Source organism: Acinonyx jubatus, chromosome E4, assembly GCF_027475565.1.
Source record: "Acinonyx jubatus isolate Ajub_Pintada_27869175 chromosome E4, VMU_Ajub_asm_v1.0, whole genome shotgun sequence".
Classification (NCBI taxonomy): domain Eukaryota; kingdom Metazoa; phylum Chordata; class Mammalia; order Carnivora; family Felidae; genus Acinonyx; species Acinonyx jubatus.
In genome coordinates, this window is record NC_069395.1 from 65,648,751 (window position 1) to 65,669,702 (window position 20,952).

At 64.2% G+C, this 20,952-nt stretch overlaps 1 protein-coding gene across 3 annotated transcripts in view; it reads right to left on the reverse strand.

The window, feature by feature from the left end:
- Window positions 1-377: 377 nt before the first annotated feature.
- COQ8A (coenzyme Q8A) overlaps window positions 378-20,952 on the reverse strand; it is a 40,134-nt gene continuing 19,559 nt past the window's right edge. For all 3 annotated transcript variants that reach the window (XM_027046327.2, XM_027046328.2, XM_053208857.1), the window contains exons 2-15: window positions 20,407-20,591; window positions 17,479-17,883; window positions 17,164-17,230; window positions 6,954-7,028; window positions 4,115-4,237; window positions 3,638-3,723; window positions 3,412-3,552; window positions 2,931-3,012; window positions 2,740-2,833; window positions 2,484-2,625; window positions 2,212-2,319; window positions 2,047-2,112; window positions 1,697-1,783; window positions 378-1,334 (exon numbers count right to left, since the gene is read on the reverse strand). In XM_027046327.2, coding sequence (XP_026902128.1) covers window positions 1,050-1,334; window positions 1,697-1,783; window positions 2,047-2,112; window positions 2,212-2,319; window positions 2,484-2,625; window positions 2,740-2,833; window positions 2,931-3,012; window positions 3,412-3,552; window positions 3,638-3,723; window positions 4,115-4,237; window positions 6,954-7,028; window positions 17,164-17,230; window positions 17,479-17,883; window positions 20,407-20,583 — 1,938 coding nt within the window. In that variant the 5' untranslated portion in view covers window positions 20,584-20,591 and the 3' untranslated portion in view covers window positions 378-1,049. The remainder of the gene's footprint in view (window positions 1,335-1,696; window positions 1,784-2,046; window positions 2,113-2,211; window positions 2,320-2,483; window positions 2,626-2,739; window positions 2,834-2,930; window positions 3,013-3,411; window positions 3,553-3,637; window positions 3,724-4,114; window positions 4,238-6,953; window positions 7,029-17,163; window positions 17,231-17,478; window positions 17,884-20,406; window positions 20,592-20,952) is intronic.

Below are 20,952 nucleotides of genomic sequence, written 5' to 3' on the forward strand. Positions count from 1 at the left end.
CGAAGGGCACATCGGGGGACACGCAGGCCAGGCCGGGAGCTCTTAACAAGGTAAAGTGACACTGGCTGAGACCCGCTCCCCACCCCCCGTGCCATTTCACACACAGTTGACGGTCCCGACTGTTGTGGGTGTAACGGCCGCCTTGTCACAGAGGCAGGTGTGCGGCAGGCTCGGCCAACTTTCCGTAAGAGGCCGCGCAGGCCCTGCCGGTAGGCGTCTCCGGAGTAGCTGCGGCCCTTCCGTGGGTGGCCAGGGTGAGGGGGACACCCGGCTGCCTCCCCTCTCTTCCCGTGCTGAACACAGACAGAGCTTTCCAGGGCATGACACTGACCCTGACCCTCTCCCAGCGGAAGGACGAACACCACAGTGCTGGGATGGTGAGTTTCGGTGTTCTTTTTAATATTGAAACAAATCTGACCATTACAAGAATTGTACAAAAATTAACAGCCTGTAACGACCCCCCAGCTCTAAGCAGGCGTCATCTGCACCTCCGTCTCCTCCACAAAAGCCCTGGGGCCTGGAGGGGGAAGGGGGGGCCCCACACCAACTTCCCACACAGAGACAAGGGCGGGATCACTCCCACCCGTCGCGGGCCGCGTCAGTTCTGCGGAAACTTCCACGCGTCGGGAGTATACAGACCAGCCAGGGAGCGGGCAGGGCCTGCTCAGAACACAGGCTGGAGGGAAGGGCAGAAAACACAAATCTCATTCTAGAAGCACACACACGAGCCTTAGGCTTCACGGTCAGTAAAAATCCAGGGGCTTCTCGGTATTTCCGGCGGCACAGGTTCCCGGGGAACGCGCTCACCTTCCTGCGAACATTCCATCAGGAACATCCCCGGGCCCGAAAGGGAAAAAAGGAGAGAAGGCCGCCTTATCTTTACCTGCTTCAGAGGCTCCACACGCACGCGCAGACTGGCGGCGCGGCCGGGCCCCGCGTGCAGTCCCGCGCGGCTCGCCCCGCGCCCTCTTAGCGGTCAGAACCGCCTAGAAGCAGCGGCCTCTCCGGAGCCGCCCGCGTGGACGCCCCAGTCCCCCCGCCTCACCCCGCTACTGCTCGGCCTGCCGCCGGCGGTAGTTGCTGTAGGCTTCCTCGAACATGGCCTTGCAGGGGAAGCGGGCCTTGAGCTTGGAGCAGATGAGGAAGGAGCCCCCCATCTTCCTGTGCAGGGAGTAGGTCTCCTCGGGGGGCGGGACGAGGCGGTGCTTCAGCATGATGGGGATCAGGTTGTGGATCTTCTCGGTGGTGCTCTGCGTGCCGAAGTCAAAGGGCCCCTCCGAGGCGAAGGCTTCCCCCAGGATCAGGATGGCGTCCAGATGGGCATCCTCCATGGCCTGGGGGGGGGGGGGGGGGGGGAAGGGTGAGCGGCGCCGGCGCCCCCAGCATCCCACACAGCGTTCTGAAGGGGCGGGCAGGGGCGGGTTAACGCGATGAGCGAGTGGTGACCGGGGCCGAACTCCAACACGTGCCACTCGCGCCCTCAGCGCCGGTGCCCGGCCGCCCGCGCTCCCCCAGCCCCGCTCCAGGTCTACGCGGGCCCATCCTGCCTGGGCCAGGCCGGCCTGGAGCGCAGGGCGGGAGGAGAGGACGCCACCGCCTCTCCCTCCATCCAGTTGTAAGTCGAGGTTCGGCTTCAAAGGGAAGAGTCCCGCCCCCCCCTCCCCACGCACAGGCCTCCGGGCCCTGCGGGGCTGACCTTGACCTCGTAGCCTGTGAGGAACTTCATCTCTATGGATTTCTTCAGCACCGCCTCCCTGTCCCTGTCGGCGGCTGCCCTGATGATCTGGGGGGACGCACACCAGGGACCGACAGCGGCTCCTGAGGAGGCGTTCCCGGGGCCAGGGACCCCCAACTGCCCGCCCCCCTCCTTGTCCCCCTCACCGTCCTTCCAAGTCCCCCGCCTGTGAGTCCAGCGGGCCTTGTCCTCACCCACCGTCACCCGACCCTGTCAGGGTCCCCCACCCCCTAGGAGCTTCCAAGCATCCTAAGCCAAGACCGGCCCCGCCCCCCAGCCCTGCCCCAGGCCCCGCCCCCGGCCCCGTCTACCTGAATGTAGAGGTCAGTGAAGGATCGGTCAAATTCCCGAGTTGCCCCAAAGTCCAGAAGGGCCACCTGGGGGGCGGGCGATAGCGGGGGAGGTTCGCCCTGGTGGAGAGGGGGCCGAGACCCCCCCCACCCCCCCGTCCCCGAGGCCCCTCCCCAGCGGCTCACCTTGTGCTGCTGAGGGTCATAGAAGAAGTTGGACCAGTTGGGGTCCGTCTGCATGAAGTGGAACTCGAACAGCTCCCGCAGGCACAGGACCAGGATGTTGTAGCAGATCTGGGGGGGGGGGGGGGCGGGCGGCCGGGTCACCGCGGCCCCTTCTCCATCCTCCACCCGCCCTGCCCTCTGCTGCGCAAGGGCCCCTGACTCCAGGTGTGCCAGGCATGGGGACACGGCGGCACCCCCCCATCCCCTTTGTCCCAAGGCCCGGTCAGACACACCTCGTTCCGGATCTCCTGGCTCAGCCCCTCCGCCTGGTCCAGGGGGAAACCGGACACCAGCTCCGTGGTCAGCACGTGGGGGCTACAGAGCTCGTCCACGATCTCAGGCACGTAGAAGAAGGGGTGGTCCTTCAGCAGCTCCCTGCAGGGGTGGGGGCGGTGGGGGAGTCACTCCCCGGCCACAGAGTCTCACCCCCTCACCCCAGGCCCCGACCACAGCCATCACCCATCAGCCCCTCTGCCCCTCCCGCTGCACCTGAACTTGCGGGCACAGGCCGCCTCCCGCTGGTAGTCACACTCCAGGGCCAGCTCCCGCCTCAGCACATCGATCAGGTGCTCGGGGAACAGGCCTGGGCAGGGAGGAGGGGGTCAGCGTGGGCTGGGGGCTCCTCTTGGGTCCCCAGAGCCCATCCTGAACGCCTGCCCTTGACCCACGGCCAGTCTGACCTTCAGGAAGCATGTTGCTCATGTTCAGCACGGCCATAAGGTTGTTGACATCACTGTTGATGCTCTGGGCCACACCCGGGTACTGAGGGGGGACAGAGGAGTCCCCGGGCAGACAGGGCGGCCGCCGGCCTGCTGGCTTCCCGGCCGAGTCCCGCCCAGACCTCGCCCCAGGCTGAGGGACAGCTCAGACCCCACGATGCTGCCAGGACCACCGGGTCCCATCACGACCTGGTTCTCCACCGTCCGCCCCCAGCCGAGCCTGCAGGGAGGCCGGTGTCCCTCCACAAATCCTTCCCTTCCCAGCACTGCCCTGGCGCTGGGGACGGACACGAGGAGACGCGGCCCCGCCCCAGAGAGGGGGCGCCCGGGGGGGGGGGGGCGGATGCGTAGCTCGCCGAGACCCCGACGCCACAGGGCCCCAGCTGTGCCCTCCGCAGCCCCCCACCCCCACGCGGGCACGGGCGCACACGCGGGTGCCCACCTGGATCTTCATGGCCACCTCGCGGCCGCCCTTCATGCGAGCCAGGTGCACCTGCCCGATGGACGCGGCCGCGAAGGGCCGCTCCTCAAAGTACTCCAGCTTGTCCCGCCAGCCGGGGCCCAGGTCACCGTTGAGGGTCTTCTGGCGGGAGGAGAGAGGCGGGGAGGGGCCGTGAGCGCAGCCTGCCCTGACAGGCGCCCCCCGCCCCCGGCACCGCCCGCCTCACCATCATCTGCTTCAGCGGCATGAAGTCCGCGCTCTGCCTCACCCGCTCGAAGATCTTGGCCAGATGGGGGTTGATGAAAGCGTCGTCTGGAAGGCACCCGAGAGAGCAGAGCAGGGGGCCGGCCGCTCAGGGAAGGAGCCCGGCGGGGCGGGGGGGGGGGGGGGGGGGGGGGGCACGGCACGGCAGCCACCTCAGGGGCCCCGGTTGCGCCCGGGGAAGGCGACCGAGACGCCGCTCTGCCCTGCACGCACCGGGAGCAGGGCTCGGAGGCCACAGGGCACGGGCCGAGGCCGCGCGGCAGCTCCCGCCTGGCACGCAGGCCCCTGAGGCTGTAGACGGAGGCTCGGGAGGGGACGTGGGGACGCTGGCCAGGCCGCACACCCTCCCCGGGCCCCCTCCTTCCACTCCCCCCCCCCAGGGCCCCCTCCCAGCGGGGCCGAACTCCCGCCCCCCCCTCACCCCGCAGAGCCCACTCACCCTGGATACTCAGCATCTGGCCCAGCTTGAGCGCCGCCCCGCGCACCTTGCACAGCGTGCGGACGATGCGCTCCGCGTTCGCCTCGGACAGGAAGGGGCTGGAGTCCAGCACGGCCTTCTTCCCTGCGGGCCGGAGCCGGGTCAGCACGCGGCGCCCGGCCCCTCTCGGGGCGTCTCCGGGCCTCACCCCGCCCGGGAGGGGCACGAGCCCGGGGAGCTGCTGGGGGCGGGCGGCCGGCGGGCGGTCGCGGGGGCCCGAGCGCGACCCAGCCCCACGGCCCCTGGGCCCGACGCCTCAGGGACATCTCCGTCCTCCCGGTGAAAACAGGGACGGGACGCTTCAGGACGCGGAGACTTTCAAGAGCGGCGCGGAGAGACCCGGCACAGAGCCCGACGCGGGGCCTCCGTCCTCCTGGCGGGTCCCCGACACCGGCACCGCGATTTCAACCCAACCCTTGGTACCCCCTGCCCGATGCTGTGGAAGCTTCCCCAGGCCTGACCCCAGCCCCCTCTCAACACACGCGCACATGCACACACACGCACACGTGCACACACCAGGCACGCACACACATGCACGCACCAGACGCGCACGTGCACACTCGTACACACTGGCACACCCATGTGCACGCACATGCACGTGTGCTCGCACACACGCACCAGACACGCACGTGTGCCCGCACATGAACGCGCGCACTCGCACAGGCACACACCACACATCCGCACTCATGCACACGTGCGCACACATGCGTGTGCACACTCGCACAATGCACTCACACCCGCACACCGCACACACGCTAAGCCCCTCCCTCCGTACCAGTCCCCGGGGCCCGACACGAGCACCGCTGAAGAGCACAGTCAAGTGCAGGGATGGGAATGGGGTGGGGGGGCCAGGCACCAGGAGGGAGGACCTGGGGGCCCAGGCGAGGAGGACTAGTCACTGTCCCTCCCCCCATGAAGGTTACAGCACCCCTGGGGTCACGGTGAGGCGGGCTGGCTGCAGCGAGGGCGCAGCCCCCCAGGGAGAGGAGCGCAAGGTCCAGGACGGCACACGGCTGGCCGGTATCTACCTCCCCCTCTGGCCACAGAGGCCCCCGACGGGCGGTAACCCTGGGGGCGAAGACCACCTTTGTCCGGAACGACCAGGGGCATAGGGTGCAGGGCGAGGATTCGGGCCACGGGGAGGCCGAGGGACGGCGGGGCGCTCCGACCTCAGCGCCCTCGCCCCAACCTCGGCACAGCCCTGCCTGGACACCGAGTCTGCGCCGGTCCCGAGGCGGGGAGAGGCCCGGGCAGGGGGCTGGCTCTGCACCTGCCACCCCCACCCCCAGCTCCTCCAGTCCCGGGTCATCTGCTGCTCTCCCTGCCCGGTGCCCCGCGAGCCTGCTCAGATCTGCCCCCAAGGCCGCACCCACGGTGCCTGGCACTTTCCTCGGCCCGCACCGCCAGGGGCCCGGCCCGGCGCGGCCCGAAAAGGGAACAGGAGAGGCGGCCGGCACACCGCTGCCCTGGGGGCCGTGTCCAGCCTGGCCTCTGACGGCCTGGGGTTGGGGGGACATGGGGACCGAGGGCCCGGGACACAGAGTTTGCAGACGAGAAGCCCCAGAGAGAACCCACGAATCGGCTGGCACCCGAGGTCGGCTGCACGAGGCTCACTCCCGGGGCCCCAGACGGCAAGACCTGCCCCCAGAAGGCCGAGAAGGGCCGAGAAGGGCCCCCAGATCACCCCCTGCCCTGGGCAGCAGCGGAGGGCCAGCGCGGAGGGAAGGGCGGCCCCTCTACATGCCCTCTGCCCTCCCCGGCCCCCGGGCACGGCGGGAGGAAGCGCGCTGGGGAAAGGGCCGCGGCCCCGGTGGGCAGCAGGGCACACAGTAGGGCTCCCGAGACATGGGGACCGTGCGGAGCCCTCCCCACAGTCTGCACTCCTGCGCGGGCAGGGCTCGCTCTGACGGCAGCCTGGGGAAGCCAGGCCATGGCAGGTGTGGCCCCCACTCAGGAGAGGCCCTCCAGGGGGCGGACCGGGCCCCGCCGGTCAGCACCCTCCAGGCCACAGGTCTGGCCCGGGCCCACCGTGGCCAGAGCCCGGCGAGCGCCCCCGACCCTCAGCCAGGGTCACCACTTCCCTGGCGAGGGTCGCCTCTTCTCTGCTTGGACGAGGCGGGATGAGAGCAGCCAGTTTCCAGCGGGACGGGCGTCGCGCCTGGGGAACACGGGCTTCTCGTTCCAGAGAAAGCCTGGCTTTTCCTAAAGTGTCTCGGCACCGACACTAAAAATACCCTCGCTAAGCCCTCCGTCCTCCGACCCCTTCCAAGGACACTCCGTGTGTCCCGTGCACCCCGCTCTCAGGGGCCCGTGGGGGCGGGCCAGTGCCCTCTCCCCAGGAGGCCCTTGTCCCCACAAGGGGTCTTGCGGGTGGAGAGAGGCCATCCAGACCGGGGGCAATGCGCGTGGTGACCTGGCCTCACTGACCTCACAGAGGAATCGTGAGACAGAGGGTCTCAGGCCAGAGAAGAGGCCACTTCGGGTCTCTGGGTGGGGGTGGTGGGGGACCAAGGGCCCTGAGGGGTCTGTTCCTCCAGCACCGACGTCCCTCACCCACAGCCAAATGGGGAGCCCTGGGTGCCTGACCTGGCCAGACCACTGGGCGCCAACGGCCCCACAGAGCCTGGGAGGGCTGGGCAGGTGCAGAGACACAACCTCGGCCACCACTGACACAGAACCCAGGACATGAGGCATCCCTGGAGGCCAATTCTCCAGGCACCTCGGGAGGGGGGGCAGCTGGGGGCTGACAGGCCCACCTCCCGGGGCCCACCCTGCCCTCCCGGCCAAGGGCCCAGCTCACCTGGAGGGTCCCCTGGGCGGAGGCTCTTCTTGGCCACCTCGGCCAGCGCCCCGAAGCCTAGACCCACGGCCAGACCTGCAAGGAGAAGGGCGCTGGGTGCTGGCACGGGGGCCACCCACCGCCCTTGCGTCCACGAGGCCCAGAGCAGCCCCACGGTCCCCCGCCTCCGCTCCGACCCTCGCCGACCGCCAGACGACGCAAAAAGGGAGAAAAAAGGTAGGAGACACACATCTGCTATTTTCAGAGGTTTGGCTCAAGGAAGCTCCATCCAGCTGGACCCCCATCACCCTTGCTAGTCTGCAGGCTCCCCGCGCACAGACCCTAAGAAAACGCCCAAGCAGGAAGGGTTTCCGGCACGAACGGAATACGCGCCAGGAACGGTCCGTGGGCCGAGGACATCCTGGCCACACGGGGCACCCCTTGGAACGCGGCCGCTCACTCCGGCGTGACCCGGCGTCGCACTTCTCTAGAACTCTCGCAACTGGAAGGAAAGCCCTCCCTGCAGTGATATGAAGCAGCCGTCGGTGGGCGTCAGAGCGTCTGCAAAGGCAAAGTGTCGCTAATCCGAGCCATGGAGACTCACAGGACCGCGGGCCCGGCAGGTGCAGATGGTGGTCTGAGGACAACGGGGGACCAGATGATTTCTAATCTAAAAATGTTTCAGAATCATCCACAAAGTTCATTAATACGTCTTTTGTCCAGAGACCAGAAGTGCCTGATCCCGACCGTCCAAGAAAGGCCCACGGAACCCAACAGGTGCCACTGAGGCCACACAGAAAGCCCAGGGGCGGGCCAGGGCTGAGGTGGGGGCGCACATTAGCGGAGAGAAAGACGACACGCCTGAGCCCACTGACCCCGCAGAAGGGACAGCAGAAACCCAGGGACGACACCGGACAGGCCCCGAAACCCGTGGGGCTGGGAGACCGTGGGGCAGCAGCCCCCACGCCCAGTGGGTGGTTTAGTGAGCCAGGAACCCAGCAGAAACATCTGCGTTCTCCGAGCTTCTACAACGATTACGTATTCGTGTTACGAAAAATGTTATTCTACTGAAAATTTTATTTAACGAGAAACAGTTAAGTGCAGACATAAACAATTTTTTTTAATTTTTTTTTTAACGTTTTATTTATTTTTGAGACAGGGAGAGACAGAGCATGAACAGGGGAGGGTCAGAGAGAGGGAGACACAGAATCTGAAACAGGCTCCAGGCTCTGAGCCGTCAGCACAGAGCCCGATGCAGGGCTCGAACTCATTTAAATCAAAAGAAGGTAACCCAACCCTACAACGTGCTCTGGCAACACACATCTTCCCCACCGGCAGGCCGGTGGGCAGCCTCCTTCCACCAGCCAGAAGCAGGGCTCCTGCCCCACAGGTCATGGCCGGGACTCACCAGTCCACCAAGAGCGGGCACTCCCAGCAGGGCCAGGCGCCAGCAACGCTCCCGTGTTCGCCACGCTCACTTCTCCCATTCAAAACGGCTAGACGGTGCCGTCCCAAGAAATACAATGCCAGCCACGTGTCTAATGTTAAATTTTCTGGGGTGCCTCGGTGGCTCAGTCAGTTGAGCGTCTGACTTCGGCTCGGGTCATGGTCTCTCCGTCCGTGAGTTCGAGCCCCGCGTCGGGCTCTGCGCTGACGGCTCGGAGCCTGGAGCCTGCTTGGGACTCTGTCTCCCTCTCTCTCTGCCCCTCCCCTGCTCATGCTCTGTCTCTGTCTCTGAAAAATGCATAAACCTTAACAAAAAAATTTAAATTTTCTAGTAGCCACCTTACAAAAGGCAAAAAGAAGCATGTGAAGTGAACGTGCGTCCTCTAGGTTATTTAACGTAAAACAGCCAACATATGGTCATTTCTACAAGTGCTCTTACAGACGAAAATTGCTAGAGGTGTTTCAGGGTTTTGTTTTGCTTTTGTACAGAGCTCGCAAACTCCAGAGTCCAGGCCGGACAGAATGGGCCACGCTCTGGAGGCCACGGGAAGAAGCCAGTCACCCGCGAACAGCCCCCTGGGCCCTCTCAGGATGTCCTGGTGCCAGGACACGGGCGCTAGGGCCTGTTTTCCCGCCAACCAGCTCCGGACGGCACTGGGCACAGAGCCGAGGGCAGCCAGGGTGCCAATTAAACATTAACTCTCCTGCTGCCCGCCCACCTCACCCCTCCCAACACATTATCTGACTCCGCAAAGGAAGTGATAACAAGCAAGGTTAACCTTCAAACTATAGTGACTTTCACCAAGGTCTCTCTGCATCTAGATTTTTCTCTGCCGAGATCAAGTCCAAAGTCAAGCCCACAAAAGAGGCAGATGTCTTCAAAGGTTAACCAGCCTGGCCAGTGCTTGCAGGGGTGCCCCCCCCCCTCCCCCACACCCGGTCAAACTCTTGGCGGCCACGTCTCCACCGCCGGGCAGGGCCAGAGCACGTTCCACAAAGACGGCCTTAGACTTGCCCCGCGCCGGCCGGAGGTGCTGCCGCGGCCCTGACCTTGGCCTCAGGAGCTCCTGCTCCAGCGAACCAAGAATAAACCGGCCCCCCCGCACCCCCACCCGGGCTCAGGCGATGCCCGGAGGCGCGCCGACCGGGAGGCACAAGGCCGGCCAGGCTCTTCAGTCCCCCAGAACTGGGTGGAAGCAAACGGGGGAGGGCAGCCCCTCCACCTCGGACGCCCGGAGCCCCGCTAAGCCAGCTCACAGCCTGCGTCACCCCTGACCTCAGTCCCCGCCCCCGCCCCCCGTCGTGCTCCGGCCCACAAGGCCACAGGCAGCTGCAGAACTGCTCTCGGCCCCGCATTGGCGACAGGGGCCTCCGTCCTCACCTGCGAGCAGGCACCAGGCCTTCCGAGACACTTGCTGGCGGTTCTGTCGTGAACAGAGGTTCTGCCGTCAAGCGTGGGGGAGGATGGCAGGGTCCTCCCCAGAGATGGGAAAGCGCTGGGCCGGCTTCCCAGGCCCCCAGTCTGGGCCTGTCCCCGCCAGGTCCCTCCAGAGGTCATCAGGGCCACCGGGCGGCTGTCCAGACAGCCATCAGAGGTTAAGAAAAGGAAAAACAAAACACCCTCCAGCCAACGGCCTGGTGAGGGTGCCCCGAGCAGGAAGAGGAAGCAAACGTTCCTTGGGGCTCTGGCTTCACCCGCCAGCAGCCCCGGGTGTGTTCACAGAGCTGGCTCGCAGGGGTTCCTGTGCAGGGGCCACGGGCAGAGGGGTCTGCGGACAACAGACCATGTGCCGGGCTGCTCTGAGCCTCGCTTTTGTAACCCTAACGGTCCTTCTGATCTTAGAAGACAAAGCTACGCGTGGAGGAGGCAGGGGCTCCGAGGGGACCCCAAACCCTCGGGAGTCCCAGCCGCCCTCTCCGCCATCACTTGCGCCCTCCACCCTGCCTAGCCCGGGGTGGGCGGCAGGAAGGAGCGGAGTCCCCTAGACAGGGTGCCCCCAGGCTGTCAGGAGCTGCCTCCCCCCCATGCCCAGCATCGGCCCGGCCGTGGACGCAGGGGCTGGTCACAGGTCCCCAGGCTCAGATCGCCGTGTGCGCAGCGGGGCCTCCCCTGCTCAGGTCCCTGCAACGTCACGAATGCGCACGTGGCCCCAGGGACCCAGGCGCTGTGGCCCCACTTGTCATCAGAACTGGAGATGACAGTAAGTGCCCTCGCCGTCCTCACAGAGCTCCTGAGGAGCAAGACAGACACACGCAGCCCTGGTAACGCACCTCCCAAAAAGCAGAAACCACAGCCCATAACCCCCGCTGAGTGGGCACTGAGGGACGGTTCTGCACGGCTCCTGGCCCAGGCCACAGGACCCCCCTGTCTATCACCAAACTTCTCACTCTGCCTTCTACCCTTCCTCTTGGGAGCATGTCCTTTGTACATTATTAAAATCTCCTTTAAAAAAAGATAAAGTGAAAACAGTTGGTGGGAGTGTCTTTTGTTTTAAACGTGCTTACTTAACAAAATCAGAAAACAACCAAATATGCCTGTTCCCCCAACGTGTGTTTGTTCACCAGCAGGAGGGGACACAGGAGCTCGCTCTCCAGAGCGCGCCGGGCCCGTGTCCCCATGTGTCCGAACCATAGCAGCCATCGCTTTGGTCTTCTGCCCAAGCGACCTTCTCTTCCAACAGACAGGACACTCTTTCGTGGCCACACCTCTCTTTTTTCAGTATGTTGTTTTCTGACTAACACGTGGCCCAGTGTTCTAACGGCAAGAGAGTCCTACAACCAATAGCAGAAACACGTGTGGACAAGGGGAATCACGTGGCAACTGAAGCATATGAGGGACAAATGGACACACGAGTCCCACAGTGCCCTTGACCCTTTTCCATACCTCAAGATTTTTTTTTTTTCCTCTGCACCCAATGTGGGGGTCGAACTCACGACCCCGAGTTCAGGAGTCACCTACTCCACCGACTGAGCCAAGCGTGTGCCCCATTACCTTAGTCTTAACAAACCCGATGAAGCCTCACGAACTGTTTTTTAAAGCAAGTATTTATCTGGGACTCGCAGTTCCTTAACCTTTTACCTTCTAAAAATGGAAGGCTTCCCCAGGGTCCCTTCCGGCTGCTCCTGGCTCCTGCCCCACTGTCTTGTCCTCACATCTGTTTTCTAGACCCTATTTCACAATCGCCTCCCCACGTCCCCCTTATTTCTTCCTGCTGCTTCGCGTTTTGTCCTCTCCAAGTGTCCTGTCACCTCGGTGCCCTCCCCGCTTCTGCCCGGCGGCGCCTGGGAGGTCCTAGCAAGGCCCGCAGCCACCACGACACCGTGAAGGAAGCAGCACTCGGCCGGCCGGGATCAGCTCCACGGCACCTGCTCCATCTGCTCCGATCTTCCGTCCCGCTCACCTGACGGCCGCGGCGGGGCCCAGAAGACAAGTCCCCTCAAGCCCAAACTGGAAAGGAGACGGTGGGAAGGACAGGACAGAGTGCAAGAGCCATTCATGACGAAGCCCGACACACCCAACACGCATGTGACGAGAGCCCCCAGGAGGGGAGCAAGGGCGGAAACGGGGCGAAGCAGTGCCCGAAGAAATGACCAGAATCCCCAACACTGACTGGCACGCCGAGCCGCAGATGGAAGCGTCCCCACCCCAGTCATCGCCAGGCCCCTACTTCGCGGGGCACCCGGACTCCTCTGCGGCCGGCAGCCACCCCACGAGGTCGGGCCCCAGCCGACCACCAGGGGCTCGGCGTCAGGAGAGCGGCGCGCAGGTGGCCAGGCAGAGGCGGCTGCCGAGGAGCCCCTGCTACACCGGCGCGGGGGCGGTGTCTCTATCGAAGTCGTTTACACACGCCTGGGTTCGGCTTCCGGTCCGTGGCCCCGCCCCACGGCCCCCAACCCTGCAGTGTCCGTGCAGCAGGGCAGGCCACCCACCGAGGGGCCTCCGGATGAGGGGGAGGCGGCGGCGTTCACCTTGAACTGCGCCCTGGGCCCGGATCCCGTCCCGGTCACCGACCCCCGTGGTGTGTCCCGCGCGGCAGCGAGCGGCGCCCAGAGGGAAGAACACGTGGAAGCGGGCGACCCCCGTGCCCAGGAAGAGAGGCTCCTGCCGGGGCATCAGCCACGTGGCGGCCTGGTGTCCCCTGAAGGCCCCATAGGCCCCGGGCTCACAGGGACAGCCAGCCTCCTTTCGGGAGGAGGAAGAAGAGGCCCACGGCCCTGCCCGGCTCCCAGGACGGAGCCGCAGGGGGGAGGGCGATCCTTCTGTGACCCCCAAGTTCCGAGGAGTGGGTGGCAGCGGGCAGAGTGGAGGAAGTGGGGGCAGGGTGGGTGGGGGGCCACCACTCCCTCCTCCCTCCTGGCAGGGTCAGGGAGGGAAGGGGAGGCAAATGAACCCCACCCAGGCTGTCCACACGCTCGTGAGGGTCCGGGGCGGGGCGGGGCGGGGGGGGGGGGGGCGGGAATCGCTCCCTGTGCGCCCCCTGCGTCTCCACCCCCAGACCTCCAGCTTGTGTAAGCGGCCAGGACAGGAGCTGTTCCCCATTCAAAAGAGATACAGCAAGTTTTCCCAGGCCACAGTTATACATCAGGCGTGAGACCAGACTCACGGGCCCAACCCACGAGCCACCACACTCTTGGGGGGGGGGGGGGGGGGGGGGAATTGGGTGTGAGGCGGGGCCTCTCCACATCTGGTCTCCTCTGGCTCCGGGTGCGGGGATCCCGCCCCAGCATTGGGCAGTGCCCACAGGCACGGGGGCTGCTCCTAAGCTGACTCCCACCCCCTTCTGGGCCGCTGGAGCTTGATCTGTTCGCTCCCTTGGAAGACGGCACGATGGGCCCCCTTCCTCCAGGATGCCAGCTGCACCAGCGGCGTGCCGATGACGGGTCCTGTGCATTTTAATGTCTCGTGATATCGATATTCTGGTGTCATATTCTTGTGCATTTTACCCTGAGGGCCTCCTTCCTGCACTGCGTTCTGAGCAATGTCAAGGGCGAGTGGGGGACAGCTCCGGGTCTGCCCAGCAGGAACACTCTTTGCTTTATCACCAGGGAGAACCACCGTTTCAAGGGCATAGCCTATGAACCACCTCGGTTTTGCCAACTGGAGCCAGCGTCTCTGCCCCAGGATCCTCCCGGAGCTCCTGCGTTTTCCCTGCTCTGGGGGGAGACTCGGATTTCACTCCATGGCCCCATGACTTGATCTCTTTCTACCGGAAGATTGGAATCTGGGTCTGAACAGGAAAGGGTGGTACCAGAAGGTTAGCGAGGCCGCACCAGCTGACGCCAAATTAGCCCACATGTATGATAAAGGACTCCTGCTCAGGCTTCTAATCCCGGGGCAGGGGACTCTACATGCCAGATGTATCCTTCGGTGGGTTGGGCTGTGCCTCCCATGCACAGCAGGGGTGGGTGTGTGTTTAAAAAGATGAGTTGTTGGGGCACCTGGGGGACTCGGTTAGTTGAGTATCTGACCTCAGCTCAGGTCATGATCTTGCAGTTTGTGAGTTCAAGCCCCGCATCGGGCTCTCTACTGTCAGCACACAGCCTGCTTCAGACGCTCTGTCCCCCTCTCTCTGCCCTTCCCCTGCTCACGCTATCTCAAAAATAAACTTTTACAACATGAGTTGGTAAGGCTAGGTTTGAGAACACCCCCTCTGGACCCATCTTGAGCCGCCCAGGGATGGGTACATGAAGCAAAGGCTAAATTTCGTAACCTTTATAAATTCTGGGCTTTTCTCATTGGCTTCCAGAGAGACCATGAGCCACGGCTCCCTTGTGGTACCCAGAGCTGGCATTTTGCCCTGCGGCAGCGCTGCCCGGGGCCGTGGGAGCTAAAGGAGAAGAGAAGGTTTCACTTACAAGCCAAGCCGTGAGATCACCACGAACCTACGCCACTGATCTGGGATGGGGCAAATGCAGCAGAACACACGGGGCGGGGGGTGATGTGTGTCTGATCCTGGGCTCCTGTCTCCCCAGTCGCTGCCACACACACCCCCCCCCACCCAATTCCCGTCTTTCGACAGGACTTCACGAAAAGCTGACTGGGTGACCTCTAGGTGGCCTGGTTTGTGTATATATAATGTTTGCCTTCTCCGTGTTCTCTTGGGGTTTTATTGTTGACAAACTTTTTGTACAGATAAAAATAGCCACAGCATCTCTGACAAATGTTCTGCACCAGGAAAAGAATCTGGAACATAGCTTGGTGACCCCTCTTGAAGTGTGGGAGGTCTTGAACCACACTTTCTCCTGTTCCCCTTCCCCTATTTACTATTTTGGGTCAGATCTCCTCTCCTAAAAACTTGACTCCTACCCTATCTCCTCTTCTATCCCCCTCCTTAAAAAAACAAAAACAAAAACGAAAACAAAAAACCCGATTTTATAGAAGGGAAAACCCAGGTCACAAGGAAGCAGGGCTGGAACTATAACCCAGATATTACAACGGCATAAAGCCCGGTTCTGACCCCAAATCCGGTATCTGAACCCATCTTTCCCATCATCACTCTTTACCAGGACCTACTGCCCACATCTTAGCCATGATACCCCAGAGCCGGCCTGGACCCAGGACGCCCACCCCCATCTCGGCATCGGAACGGCTGGCACAGCCCCTGCCCTCCACCTCCACTAGCTGAGCACCCGACCTTCCGGTCTATAGGAGTCCCCTTCCTTCATGTCCCCTTGGAAAACGTTCCCACACCTGTTGGTCCACCTGTCGCCCCATGAGGGGAAGAAGGTTGGAAGTGCTTTCTAGAGAAACAAAGAAGAGGAGTGTTACCTCCATCTGTGCAGACAATGACCCACCAGGAAACCACACACCTCACAACCCAGTGAGGAACACACATAAATAGGACGCTTGTACCTCTGGACAAAATGGCTTTTTGCAACGCGTACGGTTCTGAGAATCTCTGCCATTAATTCTGACGGTCTCCTATTCAATTCCATTCTACTTGTTTTTCAAATGTTGGGCCGGACCCACGAAGTTCATGTCACACCCACTGAAGGGTCGAAACGCACAGCGTGAACGCGTCCCGGGGAGGGAGGAGGCCCAGAAGTCACCTCTGGAGCCAGAACGGCACGTTCCTCCCAGACCCGCCCCCTCTCAGCTGTCATCCTACCCCCTCGAAGCCCGAAACACGAGCTGCCGAGTGCTGGGCAACAACACGGGCCTCCCTGAATCACAGCCGTGGGCCAACCTCTGGCGCTCGGACACCCAGGACGGCTCCAGATCCCGGCAGCTGTCAGTGAGGGCTCCGGGGGCTTCTGATGGCACAAAGCACCTTCCAAGACCTGAACCTCACCTCACCTCACCTCAACCCAGACTGCCTCTGGCCACCCGCCCCCCACCCAAGGGGAGCCTCGCACCCGGTCTTACCGAGGCTGCCTCTCTGCCCTCCACCCAGGAGGGCCTGGCTTCGGCCTCTTTCACCAGGAATTCATGGCCTTCCATCACATTCTAATTTACCGCCACACCCTTCAGTCTGACCACTTTTCCCCGAACAGACCCTCTACTACCCTCACCCACAAAGACTCCCACGAGAGGATCACCCATCTCTAAAACCCATCAGTCAAAGGAAGCCTCTGTGGCGAGCCCCATCTGGAGCGGCAGGAAGGGGGCTCGAGAGAAAGACTACAGAGCGACCAGGGACAGATCGGGCCTCAGACTCGTGGGGGGAGATGAGGGGCCCCATTCAATACTTCGGTAGGAACAAACACTGCCCGCCCCGCCCCGACTAACAGCCTCTTACAACACAGGGGCCGCGCTGGGTCTCCTGCGGAATAAGGACCACCGGAGGCCCCCAGGGCAGGGACTCCCAAACTCATCCTGGTAGCGGCCCCCCAGAAGTCACACGCTCCGTGAAACACCGGCTGAACGCAAACCCACGAAAGGAAATAAAGCAGTAACTCCGTCCCGAAAGTCAGACGATGCTCTGCCAGATCCTCGAGCAGCTAAGGAGCAGCAAATGCCAAATTTTAAGACAGCAACGATGGAAGGAAAGCTTCCGCGGAGAAACTTCCATCCAGTGAAGGCGGCGGGCTCTGCGCGTCCGGAAGACAGCCAGCCAGCGTGAGAGCCCACACGCGGGTCCGCCTCCAGGAGCACGGAGCCAACCCCGAGGGAGAACTAGGACGGCATCTCTGGGACAAAAGGCAGCAGAGACAGAACAGCGTGGATGATGGACAGTGTCGGGAGGGAGACGCAGAAGCCCAGCAAAGCACAGAGCGAGCGGGGCGCGGCTCAGACACACGGCAGCGAGCCCTCACCCGGGTCAGGAAAGAAGTACTGGAGATGACAGCACGGCGTCAGAGCAGGTGCAAGCGCCACAACCTTTCACTGAAAGGCCGTCCCCTCGGCGCAGGCGTACCCGATGCAATACTACTCTCAGAGCTCCCGGCTCCACAGGCCTCACGACAGCACCCGCGACACCCGCAGGCATGGCGGGTCAGGGCAAACACCACTCTGCCGGGACTAACCAGCCCCGTGAGGAACCTCTCCTCGCCAGCTGCCCCCTCCCCCCACTTGCCGAGGGGCTGAGTGGCAGATGCTGCAGACACCGTCCCCAGGCGTGGCCCGAGCAGCTCATGGCACAGCGGGGGCAGGAGGAATCCAGTCACTGGGTCATCCCCCGAGGGAAAGGGCCAGGGACAGCTAATGCAGGAGCCGACGCCCTCCCCGGGACCCCTGTGGCCCCCACCGTCCTCCTCCTCCACGCAGGCCCCGCGGTGGCCCCGCTCAGCCGGGGCTGGCACGCCAGGGCGGGTGAGGTGGCACGGGGGCACACGGCCACCTTACCTCCAAAGTTGGCCAGCCGCCCAATCCGTGTAACTGGCACCTTCCGCTCCCGAGCCCGCTCGCTGAGCTAGAGGGAGCAAGGAGAGAGACCTCACGGAACTGGCGATCGGGGACAGGACCCCCTTCGGGGCTCACGCTGGCCCCCCCAGACCCCCTCCACCCCCGAAGGCAGCCGCTCCACCAAGAGGGGGCCTCTGTGCTCCTGGAGACTCCAGAGCACGACATCCAGGGGTGTCCCCGGAGGAGGGCCCGCCGCCGGCACCACCGTGGACGGCAGCCGCCCCAGCCCCATCCGAGGGCCCGTCCGGGACGCACCATCTGCTTGTGGGGCTTGCTCTCGGGGCGAGCCTTGGCCTGCCGGGCCTTCTCAATGTCCTCGGCGGTGAGGCCCCCCATGGGGGACTGGTCCTGGTGGAAGAACCTTCGCCGAAGGCCTGTGGCAGAGAGTGGGTCTCTGGGGTCTCCAAAGAGCCTCCCGGTCACTGTGCCCAGAGGGGAGGCAACCTGGCCCGGGAGCCCGGCTTCCCTAAAGGGTCCGCTGGCAACGTAGGCAGGAGCTGGGCCCTCACTGCCGGCCTGGTCCCAGGGTGGAGGCGGCGACCGGCCAGGGGAGGAGGCTGCAGAGAAATCCGTGGGGGCCCCTGCGGTCTGAGGCCCAGAGAATTCTGCTTCCGGGTCATCAAAGCCCTCGGCATATGGCTCTTCACGCCGATCCTGACCCTGCAGGAAACAAAAGCGCAGGGAGAGGAGGAGGCCAGCTCAAGGCTCCCCTGTGTCACCCCCGCACAGGACAGCGCGCTCCAGGAAGCAGCCTCAGCCGGCTCCACAGGGGCGAGCCTCCCCGGCCCGGAAGCCCGGAGACACAGGCTCCGCTCCGCGGACCTGGGGGGGCAGGGGGTGGGCACACAGCCACCCAGCACCTGCCGGGCACCTTGCCTGTAAATCAGGGCTAAGGAGGGGCTCCCAGGGCTCTGGGGAGTGGGCCAGGCCAACGGACGGGGAGAGCTCTGAGAAGTAAAAGGCCAACCAAAGACTGGCGAGGGCCGTGCAAGGACGGCGTCCACCCGCCACACCCGGCCAGCATCTCGCCGCAGACGCGGCCATCACAAGTCGGCCCGGCCGTTCCTCTAAGAGGCACTTGGCCTCTGTCCCCAGGACAGCACTGGCCGCTGTCCCCAGGAGCTGCGGGTCCAGGGCAGGCGAGGAGGGAGGCGCCACGTTTTCCCCACAGCGGTCACAGAGACTACGCTGCGGGCCCAGGTTCTTCCTACGTCAGAACCCTGCGTGGCCTGGAAGGCCTCCTGACCCCTCCCTGCTACTTGCTCATCTGGAAACAGGGCTGCGCACAGTCACAGAGCTGTGTGGGCCACAGGCCGGGGAACAGCACGGGCTCCTGGGGGACGGTGCGGAGGGATGCCCCGAGGCCGCAGAGGAGGGCGTGGGGCGCACATGGTGCCTGCAGGTGCCGCCAAGCTGCACCTCAGCCTGCGGGACACGGAGGGGTCTGAGGACGGAAGCCGTGCCCTCGGGGAAGGAGAGAGACCGGCCATGACGCCGTCGCTCTCATTTCATAAATGGGAAACTGAGGCCGGGAGAACGGAACTGATCTGGTAAAGGCCCGGCGACCGGCCTGTGGCGGAGCGGGGATTGCTGGCCCCGCTGGCCACCCTGCCACCGCCAGACAGCACTTGTCAGTGCTGGGCAAGCCCAGTGGGGAGGGGGCGGGGCAGGCTCACGGGAGCCACGGCGGTGGGGCGTCCTCCTGCCCTAAGTGTCGTAACTCTCCCCCGAGTGTCTGCTCAGCGAGTAAGGTAACAAATCCCTTGAAGGACTAGAGGGTCAGGCATTTCTGGATTACCCGGCCCGCCAGCCCCCCCGAGGCAAGGGGACACCGACATCTGAGTTTTCGGGAAAGACCAGGAGCACGCTGAGGGCCATCACCTCGCTCAGTGTCCCCTCCGTGGTGGGACCGCCACACCTCTCCCACCCCACCCCCAGGGATGCCGCTGGAGGCTGGGAATCCTAAAGTCCCGACCAAAGCCCTGGGGGCTGTGACAGCCTCACAGCTTGGAGCAGCAGTGGCCTTTGTCCACAAGGCCAGACAACCACGCAACAGAGACGGACGGACGGAGGTGGCAGGGCGCCCCCTCTGCAGCCCAACTCCAGGCCCACACGGCCGTACACACCCATCTCCCCATCCGCTCGGGCGCCAGGAACGTCTAGGTGCCCTGCAAGGTGCCGGCCCGGTGGACAGCGCTCTGCGGCTGCAAACCCTGGGGACGGTCGCCTGTCCCGCACGCGGTTTTGCCTGTGCCCCTGCACAAGAAAGGTCTCTGGGCTGGGCACACGGGACGGCAGGACGGTGAGGAAGGAGGGGGGTGGGCTGTGCCCGCTGGCACCTGGGACGGAGCGGGCCCCCCGCACATGGAGGAGGGAAGCCCGGCCCGGCTGCGGCCCTGCTGTGGCCCGGCTGGTGCGGTGGGAGGAGCCACGTGACAGCTCAACACTGCGGCACGACACACAGCTCCCCCCACTTCTTCACCAGAACCGACCCACCAAAAAAGCACTAACGAAAGTCGGGTAAACCAGGAGAGGGTGCTTGGTCTCATAAACTGCCTCCCTTAAGAAATCACTTTGTGACTTTTCTAATTTCCAAAATTAAAAAGGCCTCTGTTGGGGCGCCTGGGTGGTGCAGTCGGTTAAGCGCCCGACTTCAGCCAGGTCACGATCTCGCGGTCCGGGAGTTCGAGCCCCGCGTCGGGCTCTGGGCTGATGGCTCAGAGCCTGGAGCCTGCTTCGGATTCTGTGTCTCCCTCTCTCTCTGCCCCTCCCCCGTTCATGCTCTGTCTCTCTCTGTCCCAAAAATAAATAAAAAAACGTTGAAAAAAAAATTAAAAAAAAAAAAAAAAGGTCTCTGCCCAGCGTGTCCGGGAGGCCCAGGAACTGAACGCAGGCCTGGGGGCGGGCACTGGCGCCCCCTCAGGACGGGCCTGGGCCTGCGGGCGGGTGAATCAGGGTCTGACTAGAGTGTGCGGGCCACCGTCCCCGGGGTGCTCTCCCCTCTCCATGAAGCTTCCTGAGCTGCAACCACCTGGGGGCATGAGTCACGCAGGGAGCCCCCACCACACCCGGAAGGGCAGCCGGTCACCTGAGCTGGCCACCCCGCCACGTCCCGGGTCGCCCCCACCCCCCCATCTCCCTGAGAGCTCCCAGCCACCCCAACCCCCCAGCCCCCCCCCTTACCTGCACCTTGCCCAGGACCAGGCCAATCTGCTCCGCGGCAGTGGACTGCAGGGCCCTGGCCGCCAGGACCAGCTCCCCGCCGAGGCCCAGGTGCTGCAGGTGGGTTTCCACGGCCGCCTGGGCCAGCTTGGCAAGGCCTCTGACCAGCATGATGGCGTCCCCCAACATGGCAGTCATCCTCAGGGCTGGAAGAGAGCGGGCCGGTCGGGGGGTGCTCCACACTGCCCCCAGGGTCACCCTCCCACAGGGCAACTCCACCCTGCACTCTGGCAGAGGCCACGGGGGGGTTGGTTCTTCCATGTGACACTCCACCCCCACCCCCGATCCAGGCTGCCGGAGGGGAGAGAGCGAGCGAGGGCCAGGGCTCGAGGTTGGCTCTGGGTGACCCCCGACCCCGCACTGGCCCGGCCCTGGGCAGAGTGAAAGGCTCTGTGGAGGCGGGACTGGGGACCCCACAGCCACCCCGTGAGATGCAGAAGGCACGAAGGAGCCAAGTGATTTGCCCCACCGAGTGGCACCATGGGGACTTGAAGCCGGACACACAGA